General features: G+C 44.1%; 2 protein-coding genes across 2 annotated transcripts; one reads left to right on the forward strand and one right to left on the reverse strand.

The window, feature by feature from the left end:
- Positions 1–427: 427 nt before the first annotated feature.
- ACRALDRAFT_1091390 (uncharacterized protein) lies at positions 428–2,651 on the reverse strand (the record flags this gene model as incomplete). Its single annotated transcript, XM_071019567.1, has 4 exons — positions 428–2,296; positions 2,346–2,449; positions 2,485–2,574; positions 2,606–2,651. 4 exons carry the CDS (start codon positions 2,649–2,651, stop codon positions 428–430), a joined length of 2,109 nt encoding a protein of 702 aa, XP_070878744.1.
- Positions 2,652–2,684: 33 nt separating this feature from the next.
- Positions 2,685–3,006, forward strand: ACRALDRAFT_2014938 (uncharacterized protein; the record flags this gene model as incomplete). The annotated part of the gene is made up of 3 exons (XM_071019794.1): positions 2,685–2,689; positions 2,790–2,958; positions 2,995–3,006. The coding sequence occupies 3 exons, from the start codon at positions 2,685–2,687 to the stop codon at positions 3,004–3,006; spliced, it is 186 nt and encodes a 61-aa protein (XP_070878745.1).
- Between the last annotated feature and the right edge of the window lie 8,987 nt (positions 3,007–11,993).

Here is an 11,993-nt window from a genome sequence, read left to right on the forward strand (position 1 = left end):
GACACCGACGCCTGTCCAGGACGGCATGGTCGGCGGGTGCGAGGTGTTTCTACTATGTGCAGCCCCGAGACGGGTGCTGGGCCATTTCTGACGCGTGCGGCATCGATCTGGACGACTTTTGCGACTGGAAAACCCTGCCGTCCAGACGGACTGCACGGGCTTACACGCCAACGTCTGTGTTGGTATTGCTGTATAGCGTTGGACAAGGGCGGTGATTTCAAATTTTGGTCATGAGTACCGTACCGTCTCCGTGCACACAGCCTATCTAGTCGAGGCTGTCAACTCCAATTGTGAACGGATGATGTTTGCCAAAAGGGTTCAACTTAGCGCTAAGCGACGTATTAAGCTCCAGTGTCTGTATGATAGTTGAGGTGACAGAGGTTCGCTCCTCACCTTCTTTTATCCACTGCGTATTCCTCTCTTGCCCCTAGACTATCCACCAGCAAAACTCATGGAGACCCATATGCATCAATTGGCTAGGGCCGACGTTAGGCCGCTCGTGCGCCGGGTCAAACGCATCCCGGATTACCCCCGTGCCCGTAACGATGCTGCCCCACGCCCCGAGACTTGCGGACGGGTTATCCCCGTCGCGGTACAGGAACGCCTCCACCTCGCGATCGATCCAGACGGCCCGCCCCTCCACAGGGTTATCCGGTGCCATGCCGATAATCACGCGAGGCCTGTGGGCTGCCGGTCGCTCGCGCCAGCCGAGCGTGTCGCGCATGTCCTCCAGCAAGCCCCCAAAGGAGCCGCCGCCGTCCACGAACAAGAGGGAGCTGAGCTCGACGGACCGCAGCGTGTCCGGGAGCGAAGCGAGCAGCGCAAGAACGTCCTTCTGCTTCACGAGGAAACGCGAGAGTCCAAAGTGTCGGAGCCGCGGCCACTTTTCGACCGGAAAGATGGTGCGCAGTGGGATAAAGTGCTTTGAGGAACCCGCACTACCTGGCTCCGTCGCGCGGGCGTCGGGGTCGAAGGCGACGTCTGTCCCGAGACTGACGTGCTCCAGGTCGGTTGCTTCGGCAAGCGCGCGGAATAGGTAGCCGCTGCGAAACGAGGGCCAGTCGTCGCGCTCGAGGGTGCGGATGATAAAGGGGAGGTCGATGCGAGAGAAGCCGGGTCGTCGGAGTAGGGTCGCCAGGTGATCATATTCGTCGCACGGCCCGTCAAAGATGCGACAGTTGAGTCCCGTTCTGAGCTGGTGCACGTCGACGACGAATTCCGTCACGGCTGCGTGATCCGGCCGTGGTTCCTGCTGCGCCAGCACGCGCGTGGCAATGCGGAAGCCGCGCCATTTCTCCTTCACTTCCTCGACGACCCAGGGTCGCGCTTCCGGTTCGAAGCTCTCCCTTAGCTCCGTGGTCGGCCAACTCCGCGGGATGGGGTAGTTAAAGCCATAGGGGAATGCGCGGATCATGGGCGTGTAGTATAGCGGGTTGAAAAGGAAGCCGTGTGCGGCCGGGGTGATGGTGACTCTTCTCAGGCGAGGGAAGCGCTTCAGCGCGTAGCAGAAGGCCTCGGCGTCGGCGTCGGAGGCGATGACTTGATCCTGTTGTCGGACCAGCTCCTGGAAGTGTGCGAATGATTCCCGCAGGGGAAGCTGGGCTTTCAATTGCCTCGCACGCGCAACGTGATGCGGACGATCGACGTCCCCATTCCTTCTCATACTCAAATAATCCACATTCTCCTTGCACGCCCGCTTGAACCACGCCGGGTAGCCATGTTTCTCCATGCATCCCTTGACCCACGCCGGGCAGCCATATATTGACTTGTCACCCAGCTTGAACCACACCGGGCAGCCTTGTATTTCATTGCTCCCGGGCTTGAACCACCCCGGGCAGCCATTATTCACGTCATGGTTGGGGAAGCGGCCGTCGTCGTCGTCGTCGTCGTCGTCGTCGTCGTCGTCGTCGTCGTCGTCGTCGCCGTACAGGTCATAGTGGTCTTCGTCACCATAATAGTCTCCAGGCCGAGAGGGTTTGGCCAGGCGCGCATCATCCCAGATAATCTCCACGACACCGTGGCGGAAGATGTCGTGGTCGGCGACGTTCCGGAGAACTTGAATGTTGAGCGGGTTGGCAGACAAAAAGACCCGCTCCAGCCGCAACGAGACGAAATCGTGAAAGAACCTGCACGCCAGCCGCAGGTTCTTAATATCGCTGTTGGGCAGATATGACGTGATGGCTCGGAAGACCTCGTTAGGGACACGGCCGAGATGTGCTGGGACTGCCTCCATGGTTGGCGGTGATGGTTCGGCGGGAATCAGAGGGACAGGGAGGCCGGGGAGACCCATCGAGCACTGAGCTGATGATGTGGACAAGATGGAGGCGGAAATATCAGCTCAGGACAGAAGAGTTGTATGTCGTGAATGCCTTTCGATATTCAGTCATGCTCTTGAGTTTGAGTTGTAAGTTGAGGAATTGGACACGAGAAGAATCCCAGGGAGTCTCATCTTATCTTATCGCATCACCGCCAAATACCACCAACCGTCAATAACCACGCCCAACGGCGTTGGTCCTGATGTATTTGCTGTGGTAAATACACCTGAGGTGTAGTTGTAGAGTACGTTTATTCCGACTGGGGCATTTGTTTATTCCGACTAGGGCACCATTTTTGCAGCCGGTGCTATCCGCCCACGATCGCATCCTTTCCATTTATGTATAGGATCAATTGGTTCAAATACTTTAATGAAGTTGTATCGTCGTTCAGATTGTCTTTTTGCCTTTAGATACGATCGTTAATTAACTATAACGAGCTATCTTCCTGTAACTCGATTACGCGCCCCGTCCCAGCTCTTCTTGCATCCCGACCAAGATCCAGGCGGGACTGGGTTGCCTCCCACGGAATTTGGGTTTGATTGACCCCGACCCCTCCCTCCACGTTGTCCACGCCTTTGAGCCTTTGACCCTGATCCCGACCCCGAGGGCGATCACGACCTTATCGTTGTTTAAGAACCGAGCGGTGAATAGGCTATTTCGACGTTGTTATGCGTTGAAGATAGATGGATAATCGTGAAGGATTGTGTTATCTAATTGAAAAAAAAAAAAAAAAAAAAAAAAAAAAAAAGGGATGCGATCGTGGGCGGCTGGCACCGGCTGCAAAAATGGTGCCCTAGTCGGAATAAACAAATGCCCCAGTCGGAATAAACATACTCTAGTTGTTGAAAGTTATATAGGGGTATAGCGTAGCGTACAACGTGTCACATGACTAAATGGGTTATGTGAATACAGTTGTACCGATACGGCTACGCAGCTCGGAATTTAGTCTCCGAGCTCTTAGGCTACTAGCCACTAGAGCAGGTGTGGCTTATGGATAAAACAGGCTACTAGACGGGGATTCCTATTAGTTATATATAGCCGAGGCATAGCCTATATATAGCTTAGCCTCCTACGAGCCTAAGGTATAGAATCAAGGCAATCTATTATATCTATACAGCTCGGTTCGGTTAATTATAGCTTCTTATTATAGTTATAAGCCCGGGTAGTAGCAGTATACCAGTAACTTCTACTGCTTATAAAGACCGTTCCGAGTTATAATTCCTTTATCTCTTTTCTATATCTATTTTATCCCCTATCCACTTCTATTATATATCACCTATTCCCCTATACCTACACTTCGCTTACTTTTCCGTTTTCGAGTATTATAGCCTATACCCTAGAGATCGACTATATAGTTAACGCTTCGGATATAACTAAGCTTATATACTCGAACTATTAGATCGACTAGTATAGAGGGGTGGATCGGAGACCCAGTGCTATATTATTAGGACGTTACGTGACGTTATAAGACGCGCGCTTTTTTATTTATCTTATATATTATATATACGTGGCGACGCCACCTAGATATAGAGGATGCTTATTATCCTATATAATTATTATCCTTTTAACCCTAAGTTTTACCACGTTTATTATATTCACTTTGTTTAAGCTAAGTTGCCCTGATTAGAGTAGTATACACCTCTAGGAACTTCTTTTAAAGGTCTCCTTATTATATATATTGTTTTGGTTATATGCACTTCGTGGTCTTAAGCACTCCTATTATCAAAGACTTATCCGAGATTATACTGCCTGAGCCGTTTTATATAATGACGGCTTCGCCTTTCTTTAATTAGTGCTCGGAGGCGGATTTATTCGGTGCCTAGGAAGTCCTAATCGTTTAATTAGGGTAACCGAAAGTACTTAAGGGGAGTTCCGGCCTACCTAAATAAACTATATATTAATTATAGAAGTGGGAAGGGAAGTATACGGCTAAGGGGCCGAGATTAAAATAAAGTATTAATATTTAAAATTAGTATTAAGATTACGATAATAGCCTAGGAAACCTGCCCCCTATATAGCCTTAATAAAAACCTAGTAACTAAAAAATAGGGACGGATCCTCCTTATTAAAAATAAGATAAGAGCTATAGACGGAGAGATAGGCCCTTACCGCCGATAAGGTAAAGGTAGGAAGAAAAGCGAAAGATAGTTAAGAAAAAGGTACGATAAATAGAATAAAGAATAGATTAACTATAAGATAGATTCCGGATATAGTATAGATATAGATATAGAGGGCGCGCTCCTTTACCGGAATAGGAAAAGCTACGGATATAAACTATTAGGGGCTATAGAGCCTAGATATAAAAAAATCCTTTATTATAACCCTCTAAGTATAAAACGATAAAGGCGTAGGGTTAACCTTACTATAATTAGGGTAATAAAGGCCTATACGAATAGCGGTAAGTCCTTAGCCCCGAGAATTTTAAGAAAATCTAGTTATATAAGGCCCTAACGGTTAGAAGAACCTATTAAGGAGCCCCGAGATACCGCGCCCTTATAGACCCGGCGGTTAGGTAAACCTGCTAATAAATCCCGGATATAACTTAAACTAATCTCCTATAATAGCTAGCGATACCTTATCCTATTCCTTATAGGTGTCTTTATTAGTCTGACTATAGTAGGTTCCCTCCTAAGCCTTAGCGGAGAGTACTTATATTATATCCTTTAGGGCCCCTAAGAAAAGGGTTCCTTTTACCCCCTATCGCTAAGTGGAATTATCCTTAGACTTATAGACTTAATACACGACTGCTTTTTATTTCTTAACCCTTTCTTTTTTAAAGACCCTGATTCCCCTAATCTACCTAAACCTATTATTATAATAAATTAACCTCCCCCTTTTAATAATATAACGGCTTTATAGTAGACCGATTATCGCGACCCTCCCTTTACGGTTATAGTCTATAGCGACTCTAAGCCTAATAATAATAGTATATACGCGGCTATCCTAACCTTAGTGACTACGGTTATGCCTAATTAGGGTAACGCCGCTCCTACGGCTAACCCTCCTCTTATAACCGCCTTACTTAGGTAAGGGGATATAGACCCCGGTATCGGCTTATCGATAACCGCCGCTTATAGTTAGGGCGCCCTAGCGTCCGGCTATAAAGCCGTATCGGCCTCCCTTTTACCTAGTTAGGGTAACCCGACCCTTATCGGCGGGCTAGCTCCCCCCGCTCCCCCCGTTTCCCTTATTCTCCCCGTTTCCCCTAGACTAAGCGCTCCTTAGTAGGCCTACGCTCCTAGTATAAAGGTCGCGCCCCTTAATAATATCCTAAAGAACTTTAAGGCGAGCCTTACTATAAAGACGCTCGCGGCTATCTACTAGTATATTAGCCTATACGATAATAAGAAGACTTAAGCTATTATCATATCTCGCGCGCCCCTAAACCCCTTCGCCGCGGGAGCCCCTTGCTTTAATAGAAGGGCCCTATCTAACTTCCTTAGGGACTACGAAGACTATACTAAGCTTAACCGCCTTAGTAAGGCTAATAAGATCTCTTATATTAGCCTATTTATAGAGCCTAGTATCTATCCTATGGTTAATAAGATAATCCGACTAGTTAAAGTATCCGGTGGCTAATAGAAGTATTTAAAGTAGCGGCTTATTAATGAATACTTTTACCTAGATCCTAACTAGTAGCTTAACCTATCCGATTAAGTACGCTAGTTACGACTTACTTATAAGTATAAAAAGGTTAAGACCGTTTAATAGGTTAAGGAGCTATTAATAAGCGTTATAGTTTAGAAGTCGAGAGTAGACGAGGTTAGCGGTACCTTTATCGAAGACTATAAGCTTTATAATATCTTCCTTACTATCTTATATAAAGATATTAATATATAGCTCGCTAATAGGATAAAGTGTAAGTTTATTAACCTAAAGAACCGACTATATAGGTATTACGATTTATTAGATATATTAAAAGAGTGGGTAGAAGATATCTAGGTAGCCGATAAGCGGCCTATTAATAAAATAACGAGTATTATAGATATTCTTACCCCTATACTAACTATTAAACCGATACTAGCCGTTACGCCTTAGCCTAATTAGGCTAACCCGATAATATATACGCCGATTATCTTACGGAGGCCTACCGTGGTGCCTAAACTAGCCGTATAGATAAGGAGCGATATAGATAAATTAACGGAGCTTTTAGAGAAGTGCGCTATCTTTATAGTCTACGACGGTATAGGCGTTATTAGGAACGCGGTCCCCTAAGTTATAGCCCTCTCGCGCTGAGTAGGAGCCGATAAGGTTAACGTGATCCTGGCTACCGACCCTTACCTAAAAACCCCGTTTTACGCCGCCCTAAAGCAGTCTACTTCGGAGAGGCAGGACGCTACTCCGGTAGCTTATTATATTACCCCTGATTAGACTAACGTCGGTATATATAAGGACGATATATAGTATAGGTAAGGGCCACCGCGGTATAGGAATAGGAATTCCTACCCCTATTCCGGCGGTTTATCGTAATACTACCCTATTAATAACTAACCCCCCCGTTACTTTTATTATAGATAAGAGCGTTACCGCTATAAGTAGTACGCGGTACTATAGCTAGATAAGACCTAGTACCTGGTTAGGTTCCGCTACCCCGACTACCTCGCCTTAGACTAGAATAACGAGTAGTAGCCCTGCCCCTAGGATATATACCTTAAGTAGTAAGACTAGCCGTACCGGCGGTCTATCCTTTACTGGCTTAGTATACGCCTTTAAGGGAAGTATAAAGACCTGGCTAAAGCCTACTATATTAGTATTAACTCCGGAAGCCTCCCTATTAAGATAAAAGACGTTATAAGAGTGATATTAGAATATTATACTAGGCTAAAGGAGGAAGAAGTAAAGGCTAAGGCTCCCGTAGTAAGTATTAGCGTTAATTTCGTGTTTATTATATCCGATTATTAGTAGGCGGATATCTATACCGTATTAAAGGATACTTAGAAAGAGTAGCCCCCCGCGTAGCCTCTATACACGACTAGGAGTAGGAGGATTATTAAACCTACTCCTAAGGTTATCCGTTTCCCTAATTAGGTTATTAAATAACGCTTATAGAAGTTAAACCCTGGTCCTAGCTACCGGGTACTGACCCTGATTATAGCTAAGGTTATTAATAAAAAAGTGGAGATAGACGAAGCGCCGATATAGCCCGACTAGTAATAACCTAAGGCCGTTAATAAAGGTAAAGGTAAGGCTAGTGCCTCCGCGGATAACCCTTATAACCTAGAGTAAGCATAGAAAGACCTGGATAGGTAAATCAGGGATCTCCGGATTAAAGTTCCTTTATAGTATTACCTTATTAGCGACCTAGATACGAGGCTAAGAAATAATAAGAGAATACGCGCCGCCGAGACTAGTTAGCCTTAGCGTGAGATCGTTCGCCTAACCGCTAATAAAGCCTTCTTCCTTAATAGATAAGGTCCCCCTAGTATACCTTCTCCCCCGCCTTTATTTAAGGGGTATACTGTTTTATTTACCCGACCTAATAACGCTAACTCGAATACCCTTATTATCGTTAAAAGGGAGGCCGTCCCTAAGACCGATAACCCTTTAGTTATTACCTAATATATAGTCTTAAAGTATAGGCTTACTTATAAGGGTGCCTTAATATATAACCCCGATATTTTTATTAAGGCTATTATCGATATAGGGGCCACCTTTAATACTATCTTTATAAACACCGTAAAACGCTTTGGTTTAGAATATTATATTAGCTAGACCGAGATCCGAATTAAGGGTATTAATAACCGGGAGGGGTAACCGTATACTAGATACCTCGAGGAGTGTTTATAGGTCGGCGAGCAGAGTAGCGTTTTTAACTTTTAAGTTCTCCCCGGTTTAGGGCCCGATATATTACTTAGTATACCGTGGATCCAGGAGACTAAAGCGTTATTTTCTTTCCGGGATAGTTAGATTAATACCGACTTTATGCTTAGTAACGCCCGTATTCTTATACCTATTACCTATCGCGAGTGGATTAAAGAGATACCGAGGAACTAGAGCTAGCCGAACTATAAGGCTAATAAGAGGCGCTAGATTAATAAGGATCGGTCTAATTAGGCTAATCACTATTAGCTTTAGGATAGCGACCCTACCTATTAGCCTAGGGCCGCTGCCTCGCTATCCGTTAAGGAAAAGGCTAACTATTACCCTTTAGATATTCTAAAGGAGGGCGATAAGATTTAATACACGATTAGGGATACCGACGTAGCGTTTTTAGTAGCCTTCGTGTTCTTTAAGGAGATTAAGCTACTTTTACTAAGGGTATGCGTGGCCTTAAGGGCGATACTATAGAATTAGGGCCGAGGGTATAAGAAATATAATAAGGAAGCCCGATAATACCGTAAATACCGTTTTTTTCTTTTACCACTATATTTTTCTATAAGTCCTTATTATAGTTACCCTAATTAGCCTAATTTATACTAAATCACTTATATTAATTTTAAGTCGGAAGCGTGGAAGTCTTACTAGTCGTTAGCGTTATCGGCTCTAAGGGCCGAAGACGCGCGTATTACTAGCGCCGCCGTAATAGCTATAAAAAAGCTATAGACCGCGAAGAGGAAAAAGCACTAGGACCTAATTAAGGAGGTATACTATAGGCCTAACTAGGCTATTTATACTATATATAAGCCGAAAGCCCTTAAGATTCACCCTATTAATAACACGCTATCCGATAATTCCGTCCTTAAAGGCGACCCCCTCTAGAAGCAGAAGATCTTAACGGAAATCCCCGAGGATATATAGGAATAGGAAGATAACCGTTTTATTAGCCTGATTACCCTAAAGTTCTCTAAGATTACCCCTTACTTAAGACTTATAGAAGAGCGACTTAAAGATATCTTAGACTCTACCGACTATTTACTACCTATAGAAAAGGAGCTCTTAACAAAGACCCTCCTAAACCGCGAAGCTGCCCTTATATAGGATTAGCAGGAATATAGGAGGCTTAACCCTAGAGTCGCCCCGCTATAGAAGATTAAGGTGGTTCCGTATAAGGTATAGTAGGCGAAAGGGATCCTTATCCTAAGAGCCCTAGAGTCTATTATCGTTAAGATAATTAAGGATAAGAAGGATAAAGGGGTTATTAAGGAAAGCCACGCGGCTTACTATAACCCCTAGTTCTTTATAAAGAAGAAAGACGGTAATATACGCCTTATTAACTCTGCTATTAAGATTAACGCTATTACCCTACGCGATACCTTTATCCCGCCTAGGGCCGACGAGTTTTCCGAGGACTTTAGTATATATAAGATAGTTTCCTTTCTGGATTTTTTCTCCGGCTATAATTAGGTTACCCTCGATAAGGAATCGAGGGACTTAATAACCTTTGCCACGGTTTTAGGACTTTTTAGGATATACACCCTTTTATAAGGGGCGATTAACTTAGTAGCCTAATTTATACGTGCTATAACCCGTATCCTATATAACCTTATTCCCTAGTATTATCGACCCTTTATTAATAATATCGCGGTTAAAGGGCCGACTATTACTTATAACGATACCCTAATTAGGCCTAGAATTCGCCGCTACGTGGCTAAGTATATTAGTAATATCGATAAAGTCCTTCTTAATATAGAGCTCGCTAAAGGCATTATAGCTAGCGCTAAAAGCTAATAGTGTTAGAAAGCGGCTATTATCGTGGGCTATATATACGGAACCGATAGTTATTCCCCTAAGTAGGCTAAGGTGGCTAAGTTAACTAAATAGTAGACGTGCCGGATTATTTCCGAAGTCCGTTTTTTTCTTAGTCTCGCTACCTTTTACTATATCTGGATTTACCGCTTCGCTATTATCGCGGGGCCGTTAATAGACCTACTAAAGAAGACTTCCGTTTTCCTATAGAGCGAGCCTTAGTAGTACGCTATAGATACTCTTAAGGTTACCCTAACCTCTATACTAGTTCTAATTATTATTAAGTATAGTAAAGGGGCCGGTATTATCTACGTGATCGTTAATATATATATTAAGGGCTAGGACGGGATCTTAGGCTAGTATATTAACGGGAAGAGAGCTATTGCCTAGTATAAAAGCGGTAGATAGAACCCGGCAGAGAAGGTCTACGATACCGGTAAGCTGGAGCTAAGGGGAGTATTAAAGGTACTCCGCCGACTTTGTAACTATCTTTATAGAGTCCGCTTTATACTAGAAATAGATACTTAAGCCTTAGTGTCCTAGCTTAGTGGTTCTGCTATAGATCTGCCCGGCGTATTTATTACTCGGTGGATTACCTGGATCCGACTTTTTAACTTTAAGGTTAAGTATATTAAGGGAACTAAGAATACTATAGCTAACGGACTTTCGAGGATACCTACTACTCCGTCTAATTAGGCTAACGATACTATAAAGGGAGATATTAACGACTTTATTAATAGCCGAATCTTCCTTATAGATACGGATAAAAGGTTTAATAACCCTACCCTGGCCGAAAACGTTTTAGACCCGGACGTTACCTAAAGCCAGTTTTCTTAATAAGTGGCCTTATATTTAATAAGCCTACGGATACCCTCTAGAATAGACCCTCGTAACGCCCGCCGTGTCCGAGATCGGTTAACCCGTGTTTTTATAAAGGATAGTCTACTATAGACGAGAGTCACTAAGAAAGATTCGACTCCTAAAAGGTGGATTAACGATAAAAAGATTTAGGTTACCCTAATTAGGAGGGCCTATAACGAGTTAGGCTATTATATAAGGGATAGGATATACTAAAAGCTCGCCCCCTTATATACTTAGGACGGGATCTATAAGTAGACTAAGGAGGTTATTAAAGTATACGCCGAGTATTAGAGCCGCTAAGGCAAAGTATATAAGGATCCCCTAATCGCTACTTAACTGCCTTAATAAGCCCTCCCCTTTATATAGGTAAGTCTTAATATCTAGTATCTTAACGGGTACTACTTAGTAGAGGCTCGATATATATTTACGGGATAGGTTAAAGCCTATTTATTACGGAAGAATATATCGCGAGCCGTCGCGATATTCTTATAGGAAGATGTTATTTGCCGGCACGGGCTATATTAGTATATTATCGTGGACGGAGGTCCTAAGAATAAGGGTAGTATAATCGAGCTAAATCGGGCGTACCTAATAAAGCGGAAGGTTATCTCTGCCTATTACCCCCACGCTAATAGTCTAAATAAGGTAGGATATAAGCCTATCGCTTATACGCTGGCTATCTAGTAAAAGATTTACCGCGGTACGTTATATAAGATCCTGCCTATAGTCCTTTTCACGGACTATATAACTATCCGAGTATCTACCGGGAGGACCCCTTTTTACCTCCTTTATAGCTACGAGGCTATTACGCCTATAAAGACGACCTGCCTTACTTAGAGAGTGCTTAACTAGGGCCGTGTTAAGACCCCTAAGGAAGAGATATTACTATGCCTAAGGGCCTTCGCCTAGTTAGAAGCCGACCAGAGGATTACTGCCGATATAGTTAATAAGTAACGGTAGTAGAAGACGGACTCTATTAACCGTTTAAGAGTTAGGACCCTGCGTAAGTAAAGACTCTAAGTCGGCGACCTTATCCTTATACACGATACTAAGCTGGCTATCGATATAAGCCGCGATAAAAAGCTGGACTACCGCTAGAATAGCCTATTTTATATTATATTATTTAATTAGGATAATAAGACCTTTAGGTTATCGACTTTATTAGGGGAAGAGCTTTAGGGCGTTACTTTT

Source organism: Sodiomyces alcalophilus (genome assembly GCF_042370955.1).
Source record: "Sodiomyces alcalophilus JCM 7366 unplaced genomic scaffold ACRALscaffold_1, whole genome shotgun sequence".
NCBI classification, from domain to species: Eukaryota; Fungi; Ascomycota; class Sordariomycetes; order Glomerellales; family Plectosphaerellaceae; genus Sodiomyces; species Sodiomyces alcalophilus.